General features: G+C 45.9%; 6 protein-coding genes across 6 annotated transcripts; 3 read left to right on the forward strand and 3 right to left on the reverse strand.

Annotated features, from left to right (window-relative positions):
* Window positions 1-364, forward strand: ATNIH1004_001584 (uncharacterized protein; the record flags this gene model as incomplete). The annotated part of the gene is made up of 2 exons (XM_033566283.1): window positions 1-115; window positions 186-364. The coding sequence occupies 2 exons, from the start codon at window positions 1-3 to the stop codon at window positions 362-364; spliced, it is 294 nt and encodes a 97-aa protein (XP_033432040.1).
* A 1,611-nt stretch (window positions 365-1,975) lies between these two features.
* On the reverse strand, window positions 1,976-3,095 carry ATNIH1004_001585 (uncharacterized protein; the record flags this gene model as incomplete). The annotated part of the gene is made up of 3 exons (XM_033566284.1): window positions 1,976-2,513; window positions 2,575-2,791; window positions 2,822-3,095. 3 exons carry the CDS (start codon window positions 3,093-3,095, stop codon window positions 1,976-1,978), a joined length of 1,029 nt encoding a protein of 342 aa, XP_033432041.1.
* Window positions 3,096-3,144: 49 nt separating this feature from the next.
* ATNIH1004_001586 (uncharacterized protein) lies at window positions 3,145-4,014 on the reverse strand (the record flags this gene model as incomplete). Its single annotated transcript, XM_033566285.1, has 4 exons — window positions 3,145-3,480; window positions 3,559-3,719; window positions 3,773-3,899; window positions 3,961-4,014. The coding sequence occupies 4 exons, from the start codon at window positions 4,012-4,014 to the stop codon at window positions 3,145-3,147; spliced, it is 678 nt and encodes a 225-aa protein (XP_033432042.1).
* A 2,590-nt stretch (window positions 4,015-6,604) lies between these two features.
* Window positions 6,605-7,742, reverse strand: ATNIH1004_001587 (uncharacterized protein; the record flags this gene model as incomplete). Its single annotated transcript, XM_033566286.1, has 3 exons — window positions 6,605-7,088; window positions 7,166-7,562; window positions 7,739-7,742. The coding sequence occupies 3 exons, from the start codon at window positions 7,740-7,742 to the stop codon at window positions 6,605-6,607; spliced, it is 885 nt and encodes a 294-aa protein (XP_033432043.1).
* An 8,425-nt stretch (window positions 7,743-16,167) lies between these two features.
* On the forward strand, window positions 16,168-21,752 carry ATNIH1004_001588 (kinesin family protein; the record flags this gene model as incomplete). Its single annotated transcript, XM_033566287.1, has 4 exons — window positions 16,168-16,327; window positions 16,502-16,825; window positions 16,880-17,055; window positions 17,109-21,752. 4 exons carry the CDS (start codon window positions 16,168-16,170, stop codon window positions 21,750-21,752), a joined length of 5,304 nt encoding a protein of 1,767 aa, XP_033432044.1.
* Window positions 21,753-22,516: 764 nt separating this feature from the next.
* Window positions 22,517-24,157, forward strand: ALG2 (GDP-Man:Man(1)GlcNAc(2)-PP-dolichol alpha-1,3-mannosyltransferase; the record flags this gene model as incomplete). The annotated part of the gene is made up of 2 exons (XM_033566288.1): window positions 22,517-23,414; window positions 23,550-24,157. 2 exons carry the CDS (start codon window positions 22,517-22,519, stop codon window positions 24,155-24,157), a joined length of 1,506 nt encoding a protein of 501 aa, XP_033432045.1.
* Window positions 24,158-24,180: the final 23 nt, after the last annotated feature.

Genomic DNA, 24,180 nt, shown 5'->3' on the forward strand with positions numbered 1-24,180 from the left:
ATGGTTAAGATTGCTACTGTCACCCTTGCTGTTCTGGGCGCCATTGCTCCCTTCGCCGCTGCGAACAACTGCAAGACCAGTCTCAACTACTGTGGCTATAACCTCCTCGGTATCGGTATGCTATAATGACTGACATCCACAGTACTCTGTTTTATGTTAGAGATAGATATTGACCCAGACATTAGGAAACTATGCCGCCCAAGTGAACAGTGCCCTGGAGGCATCCAACCAGCCAACTGATGATGCACACATTCGCGAGTCTCTTTTCCACTGTAATGGAGGAAACAACGGAGACATCTCTTTTATCTCTTACTGTGGTGGTGGTTGCCAGGATGGTGGATCTGGCAACAGCGACTTTTGCTAGACTGGTTCGGAGATTTATGAAGGCTGTGTACTTAGTATTTGGGCTCTTGGACCGACCGATAGTAGATCTGTTTGGGCGTATTCAACATAGCCTGATAGAGGATTACTGAAGTGAAATTGAATTTTGTCACTCTGATTCTAATGAAAATTTCCCAGGCCACTCGTTTCCCCTGGGTAAGTTACTGTCTGTATTTAACGTAACTTCATTGTGACTTGTATGGTTATTAAAAAGACTTGTAATATATCACTGTTTTAAAGCTTGGTTCTCAATGTGTACCTTAGCTCCCTCCCCTCCCCTTGCTTTCCTGACATGCCGCTGACTTGTACGATTACTTTGACCTATAATCAACAGGAGATAACGCAAGCGATGTATATAGCCTAGAGGCAATAATCCATCTACTTGGGGAATATTATACTCACACTAAACCTCGACCAAAATCGACATGTTAACAGCCTCGATGGCTCTCCTAACAGGCTCTGCAAACCACGGTTAATTTTCCGGTAGTAAACAAAGATAGTAATTCTAAGTATCCTGGACATCTGCCTTTTAATATTGCTTGACCGTTCTTTGACAGAGCGTCAGTAGTGGAGACACCAAAGTTGGTTGATAGATGTAAATGTAATTATATATAGATTTTTGGGGGCCCTTTCTTCTATGTATCTTTTGTATTCCTTCTAACACTGCCCTGTCCTTAGATATTTAATAAGAATACTAGTCTGGTCGAAAAGGTAGGAAGACTACATCTGCTGGAGGAATCTAATCTTTATTTACTAACCTTTACCTAGATAAGTTTCGCAACTTTGTGCACAGAGCTTGTATAAATAGTAGCCGAGTTCCGTGACTCTAAAAAAGACATATTATTACTTGCTCAAACATCCCGGCTGGTTTATCACCAGGTTATTTATATTCTTTACAGTTACAACTTATATCAGAACGGATCTTCGGCCCTTGCGTGGACCTGTTTGGAAGGGGAGATAGGAACAGTGCTTCTATCACTAAAAAACCATGCCAATATCAATACCGCTTCTAATAATAGAAGGACTCCTCTAAGCATTGCTGCAGAAAGAGGTAACCAGGAGGTTGTTCGAATACTTCTTAAAAACAATGCACAAATCCACTATATTAATATTATTGGATGGACAGCACTTTTTTGGGCCGCCCAGAATGGACATGAAACTATAGCTAAGGATCTTGTCCAAGCAGGAGCTGAAGTTAACCATGCCAGCATGGACGGTTGCACCGCCCTTTTTAACACGGTAGAAAATAGATATCGCGATTTAGTCAAGGTACTGCTCCACGCGGGAGCCGAAGTTAACAGGGCTAATAATAACAGTGATACTGCTCTTTTATGCGCCTCCTACTATAGCTATTATAAAGTTGTCCACTCTCTCATTCTGGCGGGTGCTAATATCGAGCATCCAAATAATAAAGATATGACAGCTGTTTCTTGCGCTGCCCTAGGAGAAAGTAAAGCTATAGTTAAAGAACTTGTCCATGCAGGGGCTGAAGTTAACCATATAGATAGGTGACTCGTGTTAGATAATTAAGGCTTTCTCTCTCATAAGAACCATGTAGGAAGCCATTGCCGCCACTTGCCTGGTGTGCGACGGGCTAATTAAGCATGTCAATATTGAAGAACTCCCAAAACCAATCATCAGTGTCAACATACGCCGAGGTACCCCAAACTACCGTCTCCGCTGTATGTGGGGGAGAGCAAGAAGCCATGGCAGGCGGGATAAGCTCTTCAAGTTTCGATCCAGGTATATCTAGCTGTCCGCAATGCTTTAGGTCCACATGCGGTTCTAATGTCAACCAAGCTAATAACGGACCGCTGGGAATCCCTGTCGTCGCCTGAAATGCAGAGTTCAATTGTCCATTGTCGGTCTGAAACCGTAAACTCCCCATCCCTTCGGTTTCGTCTGCCGAGGACAGGGTTTTAAATGGATGCAAATAGAGCCAGTCTCTCAGTTGGGTCATTATCAGGAATACTCTGCTCAGAGAATTTCGTTCATCGTTCCCGATGAGGCGCTTCGAAAGGACAATAAGCTGCTCGAGGTATGCTTCCAGGCGCAATTCGTCGGCATGGATGAAGTCGCCGACTCCCTTTGCTAATACCGTGATTGCTTTGTGCATTTCATCAAAAATATGACTGCGTATATCACACGACCGTCGTAATATGTGATGGTGAGGCAAGCATATCGGTTACTGACAGCCCGAGAAATGCATCAAGCAAGCCTTGTGACATAGCTATGATAGATTGAAGCATAGACAAGGGGGATGTATTCAAATACTGCGCATCGACAAAGTCGCATGTCTTCAAAGAATTTGCAGTAAAGTGTGCCGCAAACTCATGTATGCTGTGATCGACATGCCACGCCAGCTCATGCGCATACAGTGAACTGGCAAACCTGCCAAAGTTAACAAGAACTAATCGGTACCCAGCTGTCAGTTATCTACAACATGCATTGTAAGGTATTGCGATTTGCAAAGGTACTTCCACTTTTGCATTGAATCTATTGGTTGAAGGGGCAGCAGTCAACTCGAGATTGACAGTCCTGAATTTTGTCTTTATGGTTTCGAGGTCCCGTACGCATATCGACGAGGTAGAGTCGCTCGGGAATAGCTCCTGATCTATGACGTGGCAAAGACGCTCCGTCTTTAAAAGCTCGATAAAGAAGACAACTGTAGGGGATTCCTGGGTCCGCTGTAGGTCAGTAAGATAGTCGTCCATTTTTGCAGTCGAAGTAGTTGTACTGGGCCGTCTCGGAATCAGGGACAGATTAAGATTTGGTCAATCCCCGAAGTCGATCGAACAGTGCAACAATTACCTCGCAGATAGGAGAAAACAGCCGAGTCATGCCCGCTGTGCCTCTATGCGGCCCCAGTTGTCCTGGGTTTTGCCAACCGGCTGAAACACCTCGACCTTTTCCAGCCCGATTTACGGCCATGGTGGTTGCGATGTGAGCCAGCTGATTCAGGTTCATCTGCCTGTAAGAGTCTGTGGCTCTGTACCAGAGCGACGCGACTCGGAGCGCTTGAATGAGTTCGAGCAACTTCTCACCTCGAACATCAACACTGTCTGCTAGATAGCCCCTTAATGCAACCGCCAACTCTCTCTGTTTAGCGACAGTGCAGTATCTAGCGCAGGCAACGCTAAGTATGGATAGGAGTAGTAATGGCTTTGTCTCTCTTACAAGCTTACCTGTTGTCCCGGGTGGAAACACAACCATGGGGCATTTCGGAGCGAGGCTGTCGATGTAGTAGTGAAAGACCTGATCAGCTGTCTTAGAACTGAGAATAGAGTCGACCTTTACATTGAGCTGCTTCTTCCCAACGCATGGTAGTGACCGTGAAGCTGTCACGACCAATCAGCCACACTCAAACAGGCTTTTTAATTCTGCTGATCACATAGTCGGGCTTCTGTGAACCCCTCCAAAAATGCGGCAGATGCCTCTTGCTCCAAGTTAGAATTGGTGTCAAGGGGCTCATTTTTTGCATCGTTTGCAGGGTCATATGAAGATGTTTCAAGTTGAGGCTGTAGCACGTGTAATTCTCAGGTTGCTAGCAGTGGTGAATCTTCAACAAAAGGTACTGACCGTTTTGACCGGTTCAGGCCACACTCCTTGTTCAACCTCAGGCACCGCCGGCATTTTTCCTTCGCTCCATTAGGGGGCCTTTCGCAACGAGTTTTGGAGCTTTTACAATCGATACAGGTAGCATTGCGCCGTGAGATATTTATTCTTCTATGATTTGAATTAGATATAAACCAAAAATATGGCCTCGTCAGATTGGTTCCAACTTTTTGCTGCAACGAGCTGTAGAGTCAATTCTGGGGACACCGAGATTCTGATTACCTGCTACGACTCTCAAATTCTGTTCTGCATGAGTAGTTGGAGAGGTAGTGCATATTCTTTCAATGGATAATTCTTGGGAAAGAAGGTTGGTGGGTGATTTGTGCTAAGCGTGACCATCTTGCCACCTTGATGATGTTCGAAACACAGCTGCTGCTATAGGGGTCGAGCGTTCAGTAGGGCTATCTAGTCTGAATTTGATAAAAGACATGCCGAGTCCATATACCCGTTAATTCTGTTGCAAGTAATGTTCGTGCTGGGTCACCCACGGATATTTTCTGCTCGCTGTCAACCAGTACTTTTTTGCTGTCTGCACATCACGTGGGCAGGCACAGTCGTCAGAACAGCTGGCTTCTACTCCGACATCAATTCTTCAACGTCGACAGCCTGGAACCGCTCGATATACCTTTATTTCTAGTAGCCCACGTAACCCGTCATCCACAGCGCTAACAGACCACCATGTCACTTCAAAGTATCACCCCGAGTCCCCAGGATTCTTGCTTTCTGCGACCTTAACTCCACCGCCGACACATGTTATTTATTTTCGCAGTACTTTTGCTTCTCTGGTACCCACATCCTGACTGCTGGCTTTCAACTACAAGCATTCTTAGCATGTCTTGGCCCTCTTAGGTGAGAGGATGGCCATCGTTATAGACCTGTGCCTGCTTGTCGGGTCCACCAGGCCATCCTCTTCCATTTTACCCTCCTTAAGTTTCCCGGAAGGGCGTAAATGTACGCGGCTTCTTTAGCGTAGTTGCAACTTTCTTGACATCGCACTGGAGATGCAGCACATATAGTTCGTTCAAGGATCACTAGCTTGAATGCTATTCTGTCTAGAGCACGAGTTCCCAGCTTCCCAAAATTCCTCGGGTGTTCGGTCCTCTAGATCTACTACCTTTAGTCTTCGCACTTCTCACTTCCTTGCCTTCTTCATTCTACTAGTTTTTTTTCCTCCCTCACTATTTTGGACAAAGGCATACTTCGAATGACCCTTCCATGCAATAAAATACCATTCATTCTTCTTACAGCTCTCCTGGTCGTGTCATAGCCGTGAAACTTTTCACCTACATCCGTCTCGAAATTGCTTTTCGCTGGAACTTAATACCGACCTTGCGAAACCAGATGTAATTCTTCGGCTACTGAGTCGCAACGATTAAAGTAAATGTCTACAAATCCCGGGTGTCCAAACCAGCACGCATTCTCCTGAACTTCCACGGAAGTGGATTCATAATCTCATGGTACGGTACAAACGATGAATTAGCTCGTAAGTCGCTCAAGACACAGAGTGCAGAGTATTCAAAGTCGCCTACAGTCTAGCACCCGAATATCCTTTTCCCGCACCGAGCGACTGGAGGATAGTGAAATGGGTATTTTCGCATCCATGGGATTTTGACTCGTCCCGTATCGCTATCTCCGGCTTCAGCGCAGGTGGGAATTTGGTCCTCGTCGCCAGTTCCCAGTTATTCCCTAGGGAACTTTCCGATATATCATACATTCGATCCACCATCTGATCTGAAAAAGGATCACTTTAATAAGGTCGTGCCCAATCAGCATGGTAGTCCTCTCCCTGGATGTTGGATGTTTTTATGGATAGTTATCCCTGTTGCTGTTGATAGAAGGAGCCCTAGAATATCACCGTCCTATGCTGATGCTGAGAGCTTTCAGCAAAATACACTCGTCATTACTTGTGCTCGCGACAATCTGTGTCTGGAAGCGGAGGAGTTAGTAAAGAGGATCAGGGCTTCACATGGAGAAAGTGGTGCTCATGGAAAATGGAGAATTGTGGCCACGCGCTGAATAAAGCGTACAAGATAGGAACAGTAGAAGAAAAGGCGAAGGATGGCGCTTATGATCTGGTAATAAGGCAATTGAGACAATGGGTACTCTCGAATATTTATATCTATCGTGTATTTGAATAACCTGGAGACTGAACTGGTTTTTTTTGGTTGTTTCAGGATGAATATAGTATAGGTGTAAATAAGTGCCATGGTTGATAGCAATACACTTGAGGGTATATCTACGGGGTGCGGTGAGCGAGCTGCTAACTTTATCTCCCGTCTTCTACTCGCTTTGTCCATGGACTTATTTATGAGCGCCATGATATCATTCTTCACTCGTGAATCCTGCGCAAAAATAGGTAAATTAGCGCAGAGATTTTGTGAGTAAGATGATAGCTCTTCTCTGAACCTGTATTCCAGCATGTATGCCAGATCAGATAGTGTCCTCCGGACGTAAGCTAAAGGCCTGAAGGACGCCATGTCCCGTAATCTAAGCTCTTTATCTGGCAATTGGACATTACTGGGGCCAGGGAATATCAATGGCCTTTTGTAATGAAACAATGCCAGAGCTTTGGAGTATTTCTGAAGGCTCGAACTTACAGAAAAATGAGCTAAAGTTTGTCTATTATACCTGCCTCTTTTTCCTTCATTAATCTCTCTTCATTCAACGTCCACCACCATGAATGTGACGGGTCCCGGCTCTGCTCTGTCCCTGTACGGCCTTTGCGGACATCTTCACTTTCATCCCAAGGCTTAGGACTGAGTATGTAGTGTACGTTCTTCACATTCTCATCCCGCCAGATAGCATCATGCACACCGTCCCACCGCAATGTTTTAAGCGCATTATAGATATATGGAAGAGCGACCCAACGACCGTGAAATATGTCTGAGAGAAGAGACTGGTCTGCAAAGTCGTACTCCGAGGCTGCAGAAGTAGAAAGCTGGCCGATAATTTTGTCATAGATTGCTCGAGACGGGTTCACAACTTGAAGCCCTCCATTGGGCATTCCTAACCCTGTAGTCGGAGGAGCACCAGTTACTTGGGCTTCCTCGGGAGTACCATGTTGAAAAGTGTACGCACAGTTGGCCGGTACCCTTCCAGGTTTCGTGATGTTAGTATATGATTCGGACCACATTATTGGCGATTCTATGGGAAACCAGATACGACATACCAGTCTTTGGGGTAGTGCTGCTTGTGGAGTGGATTGCAGACACAGGCATGGCTAGCAGCGAAGACGCGATTTCCTGTCCCAGCCATGTCCGGCGGATCCAAGTCTATATCCATCAACTCATCCATGTTTTGAAGGACCAACATATCACTATCCAGCTGCACAACTCGCTCATATTCAATGAGTGAGAATGGTGTAAGCTTGCTCCAGCAATCGTAGAAGCGCACATCGTTGGTAAAGTCCTTCGAAACCGACGGAAGAAGATAAGGCACATGCTGCTTCAGTATGCCCCGGGCATCAATAGCTGCATGGCCATCGGCAGGAAATGAATCCGTATAAAGAACAACAAGTGGGTATTTCGAGCCGACTTTCTTGAGGGAGTAATCAAGGCCCAAAAGGCCTGGGAGGTAGTCGGTGTTTGTTATAAGGGTTGTCCATACTAAAAAGTATCATTAATCGGAAAAAGAAGGCAGTTGTCCAGTACAACAGCCTCTGATAGCTCGTACCTTTTGTGGTATTCATTGTGCGACCGGCGCCAATATCACTAGACCTGATACAAATGTGTTGAGGACTTACACATTCGTTCTGCCACGATGAAGCATGGAACCGATTATGTTCCCCATGAGCCAATTGGGCTAACTCGATTTAGGTTAGTGACATGGTGAGCATTTAGTCAGCAACAATAGCCTCATTCTGGCCAATAAATTAACGTCACGTGAGAGGAATGTAATGTCAGGAACTGGAATCCTATTTTAACTTCCAACGTACGTACTCTAAATCTGTTGGTCATTATAGTTCGTACCCTTTTAGATAGTTGATTAAATTTACATCGGTGCCAGTTTTGTTACAAGGCGGTTGCTCAATTGCCGGGCTCTTTCCTGTTCATGCCTGACAGTCAGCATTATTTCAACCAGCAAAGCGACCTTAATATAAACAAGCTTAGTATAGGTAGAAATCTAAATATTTTTACCCTCTTGATTTACTTTTTCAACAGTTCAAAACAGTCCGAACAAGCACGAGCCTCTATTAACAGACTAACCTACCGGCATTAGTTGATAACCCCTCACCATGGCGAGTGCCCTAGTCGCTGGCCTGCACCGGACCACATCGCGCAATCGGAATACCACGCAAGCCAATGAGTCACTAGGATTTTGAATAAGTAATGACTGTGCCACCCTACTAATCGAATAGACGGCGCATTCCTGGTGCTTAGTTTGTCAGTCAGTCTAGAAACTGTATATAAGTGCGGAATAGCCGCAGACGACTACCAAGATCTTTGCTAATACGAATATCCATTCTTTCCCGGTGGATTCAGGTAAGAAGATAGAAAAGAAGAGAAGAAGATATTGGCATTTAGAAGAGCTAAACCATTCTCAGCGGGCTTCGGACAGTTCCGGTTCTCTTTATGCCTATACAAGAACACAACAGGTTCTGATTAATACATGCTCCAATACCATATATTTATCTTCGCTGAATTCCGAGCTGAGGCTAATTTTCAGAATAGATATTATATCGACAGCTGCTTCCTGCCTCTCCTTAGCTGCTATAGTATTTTGATTGGGTTTTGTTGAAACCCAGTTCAGAACTATCATTAACCACACCGATCCGTATTACTTGTTCCGATTCGCTCGACATGTGGGAAAACGGTGGTTTCGACAACCATATATTTCATAATATCGTGTTGTTAACCTCCTCCCCTCGGGCCTATAATTCAAGCAAACCTCGCATTAGATTCTGTAACAGGAAGTCTATAGATATTAGTTGTTTGCTCCAAGCGCAACCTCCTGTTCAGGGTTCATAGTCAATACTGATCGCAGTCACTCATCCAACCCCTATAGCCAAGGGACAGGATCATCCCTCAGCATGCTCCCTGATAAAATTACGGCAGAAAGGGCGCACATAGTGGCACTTAATAGCAACTCATACGAGAAATTCAAAGCAACTCTTTAAATGACCTTCAGCTCTGTCCACTTGTGAAGTATAAATTGACTACATTCACTGTTATCTCTTGTGTGACTTTAATAGCATTATTCTGCGTGACAAATGCACTAACAGTGTTCCAACACAGCAATGCTTCTGGATACCGAGCTGCGTATGCATCTTATTGCGGTCAGTCGCTTGTGGAAATGGCCTCTGGGATACGTTGCACGTGTTCAGTTTGTTGCGCATGACTTGCATAGACTATGCAAAGATGTGTACCCTGCAACATTCAAGAGGAGATTTGACAAGTGTTGGAGATGCTGGCTGGAGATATCAGTGCTTCAGCACCTGCTTCCTTCAAATGTGCCTTTCCAGGAGGTAAGCGTTCCGGGAAACGGATTTTAAACTATGGAGCCAAGAGCTTTTGTGGTGCCCTTGGGGGAACACAACTTTACAACATGATAGGCAATGTGAACGATGTGGGCTTCATGAAAATAATTAAAGAAGAACCCGAAGTATCAAAATAAATGGCTATGCTTACTCTGCCTAGTACCGATGATGCGAATCGTGGTGTTACTCTATATGGTCCTAAAATGAATCTGCCGCTCTTAAAAAAGTATTGGATTGCCTTTTGTCAGAGGAAGTAAGACGGTCATATCCGCAAGTGCTGTCTGGGCTGGGAATGGAAACACGGGCGATGTCGTCAGAATTGCGACAGATATGTCGCTTATCTTATGAGCCGGTCAACTACATCACTCGGTGAGATCCCTTTTTGGAGGGACCCGAATACTGAGCCGAATTCTGTTCTCAACCGGATGACTGTCGTTGCTCTTGTCAAGTGCTTAGTCCTGGAATCGAGTAATGATTTGGGCTACTAGATGTACTATGACTTACCAATAGATGTATCTAAGACAAATGGCACTTAAGTCCTACTTGCAAATGTTGTCATAAGCCTTTAGTGTTGGTTGATAGGTAATCAGAATATGGGATCGCTTTACCTATGTGCGTCAGGGAATGTCCATTTTCACCTTGGAATGCACAAGTCACTCTAAAGAGCGTAGGCGAATAGACGAAGACCCACGCAGCAAATATAGACGTAGAGGCTTAGAAGTGAAATAATAAGACCTTGCGATGCATTCTTTAAACAGATATAGTCAGTTGGTGCTCTTCATCTGGGCGGATCAGCTTCATAGGTACGAGCACTATGGAGTTAGTAATACATAGCTATCTAATGCCGCTAATGTTTGTCAATGTTATATAAGATCTTTGCATATCAGATTCTCACCGAGCTCTTTGCCTATGGCAATGGTGACACCCTGTAATTAACTTTCGCCCTCGCAAACTTCACCTTTTAGCTATAGGAAGCTGCGAGGCTTATGATAATGAGATGCCCTCCCAAGCAATACCCGCGTCAGTGCCAGAGAAGCTATAGAATCCAAATATCTAGTTTAACAAGATAGAGATGATGTTAAAAAAGTAACGTATATACTCTGTAGAGAATAGTATTAGAATAGGCCAGAACTCGAGAATTAAAGAAGCTTTTCGAGGGCTGGAAGTATTGGAGTTTTAATTATAACAAAGCTAGTAGGTAACTATTGTAAGTGCTCTCATCTCATGCCTTCTAATATTAAAAGGCCTCGAAATCTGGATTAAACGAGAAGACACTGTGGCCATTAATATCTACGCATGTATGAACGGTTTTGTACACCGGCTCCTTACCTTGGGCGATATGCAGGCTGCCCATATGGCTGTCCTTACATTTACAGCAAACATAATTTTTAGCTCCGCTATTCTATAATATAATCTGTAGTGAAAGGAAGAATATTAGTTTATATGCAGTTAATGCAGGGAAGCTATCGGTTGTTACTATTTAATATAGAATGAACTCAGTCTCTTGTATAGATATTCAGATCTCGACTACTATGCTATTCTGTACGCCTCAATTAGATCGATGCATTCGATTATTCATCTCTATTACTTTCCTCGAGGGGAGATACCTGCAGCAGTGTTTTCGGTATCCATTCGACGCTGCACTCTGCATATGTAGATCAAGTCATTCGGACTACACTGTTGTTATATATATTCTATTATATGTTCTATATAAGTTAGGGCTGGAGATAACTAAATTCAATCTTGCTTTCAAGCATCTTCTTTCATAGGACTTTCTCTTCAAAATCTCAGAATCATTTAGCCATTTTGTGTATTGCTACAGCAGTGTGTTTAGCATTGTACTATTAAAAAAAGTCCAAGAATGCAGGAACCATATATAGGCTTTCTATAAGTCCACTACAGACCTAATAAGAAAAGATAAAGTAAAAGATAAATTAAGAACCTATGGGACATACGTAGTTCCATATTCCCAGTACCTGCAGACCTTGGCACTTGGACCCTTGCAACAGGGTACGCCACATATCATTCCAGGAGGGATCGAATTAATCTTATTTCTTTTTTCCCCTGGGAGAGTGTCTAGGGACAAACTATTGATCGACCGGTTCAACCAATATAGCCTATCGAAAACCGTTAATGCCAACAATTTATTGCCCGAGCTATTTCTCCGCCCTCCCCTTGCAGCTGTGTAGTTAAGACTTTCTATTCTTGTAAACTATTTTGTGATTTTCTTCAATGTGTAACGCGCTCCTGCGAAGTCCTTGCGTGGGTTTGTCCCTTGTACTGGGATGAAATCTATAATTTAATTTATTTTATTTCTTCGTCAGGCAGTAGCTATGTACTTGGAAATAGGCCATTTGTGTAGCAAAATATGTTAATTGAGCTGCTCATGTGATGGGGAGAACCCCCGCGTGCAGATGTGGGAGAAGATGAGCTACCCGTATATACCGAACACAGTAAAATCCTACATTATCAAAACAATCACCTACCATACCACCAAATACCCTTCAATATGGAAGCTCGCGAGAGAGCTATTCAAGCAGCTCTTAAAGATTTTAAAAGTCATAGAATTACCTCTCTACTCTTCATGGCCAGATGAAGGGCGCGTTTGAAAGGACTATTACTCATCAAGCTTCTCAGTGATTGACACCAGTTCAAGAGAGCTACCTTGCTGACTGGAATATAAGCCAAGATGTACAGGGATTTTCTCCTACCATTACCCGAACGCGTGAAATTGCGTCCGAATTATTCGTATTAATGGCGACTCTTAACCATTGGGAAAAGACTGGCTCTCTGGCTTTGAGAAACTACAAACTATTAATTTTAGATGGCCATGGAAGTCATGAACACATTGAATTATTATTCGCAGTGCCATGTAAATAGATTTCAAGAATTATTCCTTCCACCACATACTAGCCATGTTCTTCAACCTCTGGATGTTGGCACATTTTCAAATGTTAAACCTCATTAACGAAGTGAGGTACAATCTCTCACTTTTTGGGTGATGCAGCCCCACCTAAGAAGCCCTTTATTCAATGCTACCAGAAGACTCGCAGTTCAGTATTCAATGAATCTATACTACGAAGTGGCTACAAAGGAGCTGGTTTATACCCATTTAATGAAGAGAATAGACTTAATATCCGCTTTGTACGCTTCGATCCTCCAATACCTTCAACTCCTCCCTCTATTTAGCCAGCTTCTGAGACTCAATTACTTCATTCCGCCTCTAGGAATGAACACCAGGACTATAAAGTATTTCAGCTACTTCAAAGATCCAAAATTACCAGATGTGCCCAGATTTTCCTTCAGAAAATGAGCGAGCACATTGGCCAATTAAATTGAATACGACCCAAGCTTTCCAAGATGATTTATTTCCCACCTGCAATTTAAAGTCAAGACCTTGAAGAAGCCAAAAATCAACAAGCAGGTTGTAAAAGACTCAAATACTAGGCTCAGCAATATCGAACAAATCATGAAGGCTGCGCAGAAGGCCAAGGAACAAACTGAATGTATCATAGCCAGAGGGCCTGAGGGCAATGAATTAATGGCTAAAAAAGCTGCAGATAAATCTTTAAATGCCAGTTTAAATGCCTTATGTTTTGAATGGCAAGCTTATTTGATAGTGATGGTAAAATTTTTTTTTTCCCCTGCTTATAAGGATTCTACGCGGTGTTAGGGATATACGGGTGTTCGGAATGTGGGTAGTCCATTTTATAAACTTTCAAATTGTACGCTAAGTTCCAGACCATGGCTCGCGAGATCATCGTGGATGATTTGTGCTCCTGGGTCTCTGTTGCTGGTATGTCGTCTGCCGTCAGCTGGTGATAGAAAGCTGAAAAATGAGTCTCAGCCCAACTGGCTCCACTACAGTGCTGAAAGTCCTGGATATAGAACTTAGGTCTACGCGGTATGACATAATGGCTAATCCGATCAACAGGATTTCATGGAAAGTATATCCAACACGGGGGAGTGGGCTATATGCGGGATAGTTGGAAAGAATCAGCTCTCAGCCTAGTCAGTTCCACTGCCTAAAACTCTGTCTCAATCGTTCAATCACATTGATTCCGGTCAGTAGTCGGCAGTCGGATCTCTCGTGGGCTTTTCGATAATCATTACCGATCTCGATGCGAGACCAATGCCGGACGGGCTGAGAGATCGACTAGTGTTGGCGTGGCGGCCTGTTAGTCTAGGATAGCATATGGTTTCGGGTCCATCTTTAAAAAAAAAAAAGAAATCATTGGGAGAGTATCACATGGATGAAGTTGTATTGTGTGTCGCTGGTTGACTGGCTGATAAATTGCGACTACCCACAATCCCGGCACCGGACTTAGTGTCTTGGTGTACACAGTACCTCCTGGGTACTGTTCCGTGGAGGTTAGTGCCTGCGCGCGACTGGCGGAAGGTCTAACGGCTTGGACGCTTTAATTACGATCGGAACTCCACGAGATTAAACAGGACTGGGAGGCTGAGAACTGTCTCTGGCAGTCAAATTAGAACACCCATTCCCCTATTTTTTGCCATTTTCATTCTCGGTTATGCATCTCCCATAGCGATCGACAGGTCGACTCGTGGTTGAAGGGGGGAGAAAGAAAGAATGGTACCTACCTAGTAAGTAGAGACCACTTCATTGACTACCACAATGCAATCAGTCCAGCAATCAGGCCATTTGGATAGTGGGTTCAATTAGTTCTCCCGATCGGTGGGAACAACTACGCGATCCGTGTTCATCACGTTCCAATGGTTCGCGTCAAAATTTGAGATTGTACTTTCGACCTCGACTTGGTGAGATTAGGATAGATGGACTCCGTACAGAGTATAAATACGGGCTGGTTTCAAACACTCGAGAGACTTACATATTCTTCCCAGGATAAATGTGATCAGTATACAGCAACATCTGCTCAGCTCGACCATTACATAATAGGCTAATATGTCACATCATGTCATGTTGGTAGCGTGGCCCTTTATAGTTCGGACCGGTAGACCCGCTACAGTCGAAGCACCGGACTGTAACATCATACAATCAAGCTTCTCCACTCATACTGGTCTCAGAGGACAGACTTCATTTCGCTTGGCTGCTAATTTTGGTGCGAACTCCAAGGCTACTCCGTACATGTTTGACAGTCTGACTGGTAGTTCTCCAGTAGTTTATTTTAGATTTGTCGTGTGTCTCTGGGCCCATCTACTGCGGAGTAAGGACACCGTGGTTGTCTCCCCGTCGTCGACAACATCGGTCAACCGAGGGAAGAATCCCATAAAACTAGCTATTGTTTGGGCTAGAAGTTATCTGAGTGACACTATAACCCATCTTTACATATGTATGTACCCTGTAACACATCCAGTCAGGGTAAAAATTCATGATCAGTTACTAGTATCTCAGGCTACTTCCACTGTACTGATCTTAATACTGGCCGTGCATGCAATCCTCCGTGAAATCCCATCCACCCGCAGCGAACCGTGGAACAGCAGCAGGCCAAGGTTCCGGCCGTGCGGACAGCCGCCATGCATATTCCCAGGTAGAGAACAGTCGATTGAAAAACATCTCACTGCGCAAGAAAAACCCAACCACTCTGCGAAGTACGTATGGCTTTCTGTAACTCCTGGATTGTCTTGACATCCAACCACCTATGGAGTACTCAGAGGCTTGCCGATCTGGGCCTGGATCTTGTCCTAATTTCCCCTGTCGTCGTGCCGAATATTAAGCCGAACGGTACCATGGACAATGAACAGGGCAGGGCGTCAGTATCTGTTTCGACTATTTTTACGTCTCCCAGGATTGGAAGAATTTCTCCAGATAGAGACGTAGGAGTCCCTGACTATAGAATAAGATGGCAGCGGTATAATATTCTATTATTTTCTACTCCTGCCAGGGATAGTCATGGATGGAGTCGACCATCCCTAAATACGTTCCTGGATTAATTACACACTGCCCCTCTTTTGGTTCCATTCTAAGCATTTCCCTCCACTGAGTCCACTCCCTACAAACACCCAGTCCGGTTCGCTTGAACTTTGATGCCCCCATTTAACTCTAGTGCCTTTTCAGGAGAGTCCGTCTTTCCCTAACTTACTACAGATCACTCCTTGGTAGGAGTGTCCAGGGACTCTCTTACCTACCTACAGACAAGGTAAGTTCTGACTGTTCTCCAGACCTGTCACAGTGTCCCTTTTCTTTTTTTTTTTTTTTTTTTTTTTTTTTACCCTTCCACTTCTTCACTTGTTTGTCGGCCTGGTTTGGCTGCCTTGTCTTCCTGCCGCTGTCCTGGCGGGCTTCTTATACTTTCCAATTGTCTTTATTTTTTGTGGGGGTTTAAAATCTTATTTCTCTCTTATCCCTCTAACCTTGTCCACCATTTGTCAGATAACTACCACCAACTCTCTTTCCCCCCTTCTGTCCTGCAAAATAGGGGAAACGTTTGGTTTTCGCCGATTGCTGCCGGCCGCCAATATCGCGCAACTGACTCACCTAAGAAAGCAAATCAACAACAACAATAAATAATATTAATCAACCAAAAGAAAAACAACCAAATCAAAAATTCCCCGATCCGCAAAAAATCGGCAAACAATAACTGAACACTTACCCATCTCTGATGCGGCCCTCTTCTATTGCTTGACCCTACCATAACCCATCCATATCATCATACCTCCACGTCGATCACTTCGCCTAAAACTGAGTCTGCGGCCACATTTCTCATAAAAGGGTCATGACGGCCTCGCCGCCTGCGTCGCCGACGGGTGCCCCCCAGCGACCCTTCAGTGCCATCATGCGCACTCCCAGGAGCAATAGTCGCTTAAGCATGAGCTCAAAACATGGCGGAGGAAGTCGGGCATCGGACGAGGATGGCAAGACGGCCGTCAAAGTTGGTGTGTTCTTCTCGATTCTCCCTCATCTCCTTCCACACCACTTTCTCCCCCTTTTCTTCTCCCCGAAGACTATTCTCGCGGTGCCGGAAATATTATATATGCATGACCGTTGAGATCATATATTATCATCATCTCCACCATCATCATCGTAAGTTAGTATTGACGTATTTCCAGCCGTCCGTGTCCGACCCCCTCTGAAGCCCAACGACCCAGGCTACGAATTAATCCCGCAACGTTTCCAGCGCTCGATGGTCCACGTCACCACGCCAACCAGTCTAGCCGTCGATGTTCCCCAGGGTCGCAAGCTATTCGTTTTCGATCGTGTTTTTGCCGAAACGGTGGATCAGGATGGTGTTTGGGAATATCTCAGTGACAGTATCAATTCGTTCCTTCAGGGTTACAATGTCTCTATTCTGGCTTACGGCCAGTCGGGTGCCGGGAAATCCTACACTATGGGAACCGCGGGGCCTAATGAACAAAGTCACACTGAGGCAATGGGTGAGAGTTTCTACTTGAAATCGGTAGGATTGGCTTGGTGGCTGACGTGTTTAGGTATTATCCCCCGTGCTGCGCAACTTCTTTTCCAAAAATTGGAAGGCCCATCGAAACACAGCCGCAATAGCTCCACTGGTCTCCGTACCCCCGTGCGATACTCAATAAGCTCCACCTCGAGTTTCGCAAGACAAAGCGTCGAAAAGAACTGGCAATTGAAAGCCACCTACGTTGAAGTATGGAATGGCAGTGGTCCTAGACAATCTTTATTAGGTACTGACTTGCATAGATTTACAATGAGCAATTGAGAGATCTTCTGCTCCCCGATTCAACTCCGGCGAGCGATCGCAGCGCTGTGACAATTCGCGAAGATGCCAAAGGTCGCATTATTCTTACCGGTCTACACCAGGTCAACATCAATTCTTTCGAAGATCTTATGGGCGCATTAAGCTTTGGCTCGTCAATTCGACAGACTGATTCAACTGCCATAAACGCCAAGTCTTCTCGCTCGCATGCCGTCTTCAGTTTGAATCTCGTTCAACGTAAAACCGCAAACGGAGTCACCTCGCCCAAGGAGAAACGGATGTCGATGCCAGTAGATGGATTATCAGGTTCGGATCACAACGTTACTGTCGATAGTAAGCTACACTTCGTGGATCTTGCTGGCAGTGAAAGGTTGAAGAATACCGGTGCTTCCGGAGAACGCGCTAGAGAGGGTATCTCCATTAATGCCGGTCTCGCTGCCCTTGGAAAAGTGATTTCGCAGCTATCCTCGCGCCAAGCAGGGTCGCATGTGTCCTATCGCGATTCGAAACTCACTCGACTCCTCCAAGATTCCCTGGGCGGAAACGCCTACACGTACATGATTGCGTGCGTGACTCCCGCAGAGTTCCATCTAAGCGAAACATTAAATACTGTCCAGTACGCTCAAAGAGCCAGAGCGATTCAAAGTAAACCGCGCATTCAGCAGATCTCGGATGATAGCGACAAACACGCAGTCATTGAGAGACTGAAGGCGGAAGTGGCATTCCTAAGACAGCAATTGCGAAACGTTGAGGATCATGACCGACGTAGTGCTGCACCCCAGGAGCGAGCGGAGCGCCAGAACGAGAGGGAAATCGACCTTCAAAACCAGCTTCTCGATGCCCAGGAAAGCTATAATGCACTGAGCCAGCGTCATGCCAAATTGATTGCTGAGATTGCCAGGGATTCCGAGCAGCCGTCCGAGTCCGATCCCAGTGATGTCGCTTCAGCCGTTGGCAAAAACTCCGTCGAGAGGCTAAAACGGTCTCATTCGTTCGCCGAGTCAGTCGAACAGGTCGTCCTTGAGTATGAGAAGACCATACAGAGTCTAGAATCATCTCTTTCGAACACCCGATCTTCGTTGTCGGCGACCGAAAGCAGTCTGCTCGAACGCGAGACCAAGTGCGCCTACGTCGAGACGGTCAATTCCCAGCTTCAATCTCGCATCCAGAAGCTACTGGACCGAGAAGCCAGCAATGAGACCTACCTACATGAGTTGGAGTCTAAATTGGACGGGCAATCCTCTGGCGAGGAGAGGCAGGCGGAAGTTGCGTCTGAACTCCGCAAGGAGCTTAGCCGTGCCCGTGAAAGCGAAGCCAATTGTGAGGACTATATTTCTACGTTGGAAGAGCGTCTGGCGGAAGCAGATCAGGACATGGAGCTGATGCAGCGAGAGGTGGAACGCTTGGAACACGTTATCGAACGTCAACGCAGTCTCGGAAAACTTGACAATCTCCTCTATGAACTTGACCACGTTCAGCAGAACGGAACCAAGAGCAAAGTGGTCGACAAGGAGATAGAACCTCCTGCCTCCGCTGTCAAAGGCGCATACATTCCCCAGAAGAGAGCATCATCTCTTGACGTTTTGACCGAGGCCATCGAGACGGCCATCCCGGAATCAGACGAGGGCTTGGCTGAGCCGATTCCAGAAGTCGGGGAGGACACTGTAACGGAAATCGACAAGGAAGCGGACGAAGGCGAAGATCTGAAGACTCTGGAGAAGGCGACCAGCAACATCCAACCTAGCAACACCGAAAAGGAACAAAGACAAACCCCTAGCCCTACCCAATCAAACGTCGTTGCAGACAAACTCGACACAATTAGCCAGGAGCTTTTCGACTTGCGCATGCAGCATGAGACTACCCTCAATGAATACGAGCTTTTAGAAGCGAAATACGAAGAGACTCTCAAGGCGTTGGCAAAAACACAACAGGACGTCGCTGATGAATCCCGTCACCATTCGTCGAATGCGCACAGCCTCGTCTCCCCAGCCACTACATCTCGACCGGTGTCTTTTTTAGAAGATGCCAAGGCTCCCGACTCGAAAGCTGGAACACAACACTCGTTCTCGCAATCACTCTCATCGGAATTATCCTTGGTCGAGGAGCCTGTTGTTTCACAGGAATATTCTGATCGCAAGATAGAGCCAGGGGCAGAGAATCATGCGGGCCCCCCTACATCCGAGTCCAACGAAGTAAGCTCCCAGGAAGTAGAGCATATGCGGCAACTGCTCTCTGAGCACCAGGAGGGTGTCAGTATTATGACTCAGAAATACGCCGAGTTGCAGAGCGAGCATGAGGACACACTAAATCTCGTTGAATCACTGAAAGCCAAGATACAACGGTCCAAGTCTACCTCCCCGCCTGCGACACCTGGGTTTAAATCGCAGGTGATTCGGAGGAAAACCAGCCAGAGTTTGATGTCTACCGTCGATCGAGCTCATCGTTCTCTAGCCGCCTTGCGCAATATTGCCATTGAGGAATTCGAACAACGCCCTGATACAATGCAAAATTTCGAGGTCCACTTGGACTCCGCGATGCATGAGCTTCACAATCGTATGGAACGCATTCAATCGTTGGAGGCTGAGAACCAGAGTGTCAAGAAGGAGATGGAGATGAAATCTACCATTATCTCTGGTCTTACACGGGAGCGATCAAGTTTGCAAGGAGGCGCTTCTTCGGTGGACATGGGCCTTGTGTCCCAATTGCGTGACCAGGTTGTTCAGCAAGAAGGTATTATAAATGAGCTCAAGGAGGCACATGAAGCCAGACAAAAACAGTTGATCGATGAAATCCAAGAATTGAAGGATCTGCTGAAGTCTCAAGAAGCAGCTGCTCGGTCGCAGGATGCAGGTGCCGAAGAACAGTACAAGAAGATCAACCACCTCGAAGGAGAATTGGGCGAATTGAAGAGCAAGCACCAAAATGTCGTGGAATCTCTGCAGTCTTCTGAACAGCAACTCAGTGCCACTCTCGCTGAGCTTGGTAGTGCATTAGCAGCTGTGGATGCGATGCGGTCCGAGCGTAGAGCCGCTGACGAGGCAGTTGCTGCAGAGAAAGAGACCATTGCCAAAGAACTGGAAGACTCAAGGGCCCGACAGCAGGAGATTGTTGAGAGTCTTCAGCGCAGTATTGAGGAGCACAAGTCTACCGCCGGCGCCCATCTGGCCAGGATCGCCTCCCTTGAGGAATCATATGCCGCCGCTGAGAAGCAGTTGTCAGAGTTGGCGGCTGCGAAAGACAAGGACAGCAACGAAGTCGGAGTACATCAGACGCGTATTTCCGAGCTAGAAAGGGAGATCGAGTCCCACAAGTCAACCTTTGAGTCTCATAATAAGGACCTAATTGCCTTACAGGAGTCCCACCAACAGGAGCTAAGCGAGCTGGAAGCAAGGGCTAGCGCTGCCGCACAAGCAGAGTATGGCTTGCAACTGGCGGACAAGAACAAAGAACATGATGAAGCTATGAGAACCCTGAGAGCCGAGATTGCGGAATCGCGAGACGAGCTTTCGAAATTACTCAAGATGGTCTCCGAGCTTATTAATTCTGATGTTACTACAGACAACCTGGCAGATCAAATCCAAGACATCTTGACGCAAAAGCAACACTTCTCTGAAAAGTATGCGGATCTGCTCGATGCGAATGATGATCTTCGCAAGCAATTAGAACAAAAGGATGGTGAATCTACTCTCTTGGAGGAGCTAACCAAGAGTAACTCCGCCAAGGATGCCAAGGTGAATGAGCTGGCTCTTTTGGTTGCTACTCTTGAGGATACCTTACGACAGAAGGACGACCAAGTCAAGAAGAAAGAAGCACTGGTCGCCGAAATCACAGCCGAGAAAGAAAAGAGTGTCCGCCTCGTAGAAGAACTCGAAGAGCAAATCACCAGCAGTTTTGATCAGCATCATAATCGACTCTCTGTGATCCAACAGGAGCGCGACCAGGCTCTGGAAGATGCTAAGGCGAAGATTGTCATCCTTGAAAAGGACATTGAAACCTACCGGGTGCGAATTGAGCAGCTTGAGGCAAGTAGTGTTGTGATGAGTACGAATCGTTTATCATGGCTAACCGACGTACAGCTTCAACTCAAAAACAGTTCGGACAGTTCGCACGACCGCAGCAGCTCCATTACTTCCAACCTACGGAAGAGCTCTTCGGCCACTTCTCTTCCCTCTCCGCCACCAGCCATTCCACTCCCGCCTCTCCCTACCATTGCCTCCACCACGAATGGTACATCTGGCAGTATCTCTCCCCCGAGCTCACGACACACTAGCAAGGAACTGGTCAGCACTCAAATTGTTGAGGACCAGGAATCCCGCATCCGCACTATTGAGAAGCATCTCTATGCTGAAAAGCAGCTTACTGCTACGCTAGAGGAAGCGCTTGGGGACCTCGAGGCGCAGAGCAACAAGGTTAAATCAGACTGTGAAGCGTGGAAAAAGAAGGCATGGCAGTTGGAGGAGGAGCTATCAACTCTTCGCAAAGAACGCAATTCGCAGCGTCTTTCTCTCCAAGCCGTTGAAGAAGAGAGAAATGCTCGCCGTGAGGCCGAAGCTGCTAGAGCCCAACTGGAAGAGCGCATGAATGCGCTCAATAAGAAGAAGAAGAAGAGCACTCTCAACTGCTTCTAAAACCACCTTCTCCCTCTCTCGCGTTTCTTGTTTCTTTTTTCCGTTTCCCTTCTCTATCATTACTTGCAAGACACGATGTTTAGCTTCTATTCTGTATTATGAATTCGACGTCGATTCCCCTTTTAGCTTCGCTGATACCTTTCTTTCTCTGTGTGTATTCGCACCGTCCTATTTTACCACCATGCACATTCCTCCTTTTCCATTATGATTTTCTATTATGACTATTTTTGCATGGTGACTCATTAGCTTAGACTAATGGGTTTTTGTATGTATGTACATTTTTCGTCGACTACCCTACCTTTTTGCCATTGAACGTTTTGACTGAGTTGAGCTTACTGGGTCTTGCTGTTTCTATGAACTCAGCCGTTTCTCATATTTGTCTTCTCTCCATGTGTTTTGGAGTCTATTGTGGATACCAGTTGTGGTTCTAGTTTTGGTACAGTGCAATTTTGTCCTCAAGATTGATGCAGACATCTGTACAGCAATCTGTATGATAAACGGAAATGGCGATATAATGTAGAGTAGTAGCTGTAGAATAACAAAAATATAACAAAATATATCTACTTGTCGAAAATCAACCATTTATTTACAAATACCGTTTCTAGATAGATGTTGAGGATACGTATCACATGACGTAAACATCCGCCGCGTGTCCATCAAATACTGTATTAAATTGTCCACCCTGGTTTTTTTCTTTACCTACAGGAAATGACCCTACCTCTCCCAACTGATCAATCTACCTCATATCCCTACTTGAGACCGTCATGCCAAGTCTCCAACGCTCCAATGTGATCATTATCCACCCAGACCTAGGCATCGGCGGCGCGGAACGACTTATCATCGACGTGGCGCTTGCGCTCCAGGCCCGCGGCCACCGAGTTACGATCTACACCTCCCATCGCGACAAGACACATTGTTTCGAGGAAGCGCGCGATGGAACCCTCGACGTCCGGGTCCGTGGAAACACTGTGTTTCCAGCCCATGTGTGCGGCCGGTTACATGTTCTCATGGCGATTCTGAGACAATTGCATTTGACTGTGTCAGTGTTGAGAGAGCTGGGATCTGCGCCTATGACTCTGATTCGGGAGTCGAATAAGTCGGATAAAGATGGGGAGTTCGAGTTCGAGGATACTATCTTTATTGTGGATCAGGTCCCTGCTTGCGTGCCGTTTTTGAGGACATTAGGACCCCGGCAGAAGCAGCAGTCAGAACAGAGGGATCGAAGAAATCGACAGCGGATTTTGTTTTATTGCCATTTTCCGGATCAGTTGCTGGCTCGTCGGAATGAGGGTAGTTCGCCTCTACGGTTCGCTAAGGTTCTATATCGGTATCCGTTTGATTGGTTTGAGGGGTGGTCGTTGAGTGCATCAGATAAGGTTGTTGCGAACTCCAAGTTCACTCGCGGTGTTGTGAGTAATATCTTTAGGGCGAAGCAGCTAGGAGATGTTCGGGTTGTTTATCCTTGTGTTGACACGGAAGCTGGTGGTGCTACGGTAGTCAAGGAGTTGGGTTCTGCTATTGAGAATGAGAAGCTATGGGATGGGAGGAGGATTTTATTGAGTATTAATAGGTTCGAAAGGAAGAAGGATATGGCGCTGGCTATTCGAGCGTATCATGGTCTGGGTGAGAAAAAGCGTAGGGGCACTCGGTTGGTAATTGCTGGTGAGTTTTCTTCTTTCCTTTCCTTTATTCTGAGACTCTACCTGTTTGCTTTGCAGTTTTTTTTTTTTTTTTTTTTTTTTTTTTTTTTTTTTTTTTTTTTTTTTTTTTTTTTTTTTTTTTCTTAACGATGTACAGGCGGTTATGACAATCGAGTTCAGGAAAATGTACAATATCACAAGGAATTGGACGAGCTCGCGATCAGTCTGGGGTTGCAAACTGCTACGTCTAAAACGGTCATCTCGGCGCTTTCTGTCCCCGATTCTATAGACGTCCTCTTTTTACTTTCCGTCCCGACGGCATTCCGCGATACACTGCTCCTGCAGTCGAAGCTACTCCTCTACACACCGATCAATGAACACTTTGGCATTGTCCCTGTGGAAGCGATGCGTGCTGGAATTCCCGTCCTTGCTTCCAACACGGGTGGCCCATTGGAGACGATCGTCGAAGGCGAAACAGGCTGGCTTCGCGATGCAAAGGTGGATACAGAGTGGACGGCAGTGATGGACAAGGTCCTTTATGGGATGGAACAGGAAGAGCTGGACCGCATGTCTGCTACTGCCAAGAAGAGAGTGGAGAGCGAGTTCTCTCTATCTGCGATGGGCGACAGACTCGAGGAGGAGATTTCTGATATGCTCCTCTGTGACCGACGGCCTTTCAATGGTTTCCAGCAGATTCTTGTCTTTATAGCTTTGTCGGGCTTTGCGCTCTCTCTTGTTTCCATGCTAGTTTTCAGAGCCGTCTAAGTACTTAATAAATAATACCCATT

The sequence above is a fragment of the Aspergillus tanneri genome (genome assembly GCF_003426965.1).
Source record: "Aspergillus tanneri strain NIH1004 chromosome Unknown AapTan_2_pilon_pilon_pilon, whole genome shotgun sequence".
Lineage (NCBI taxonomy): Eukaryota > Fungi > Ascomycota > Eurotiomycetes > Eurotiales > Aspergillaceae > Aspergillus > Aspergillus tanneri.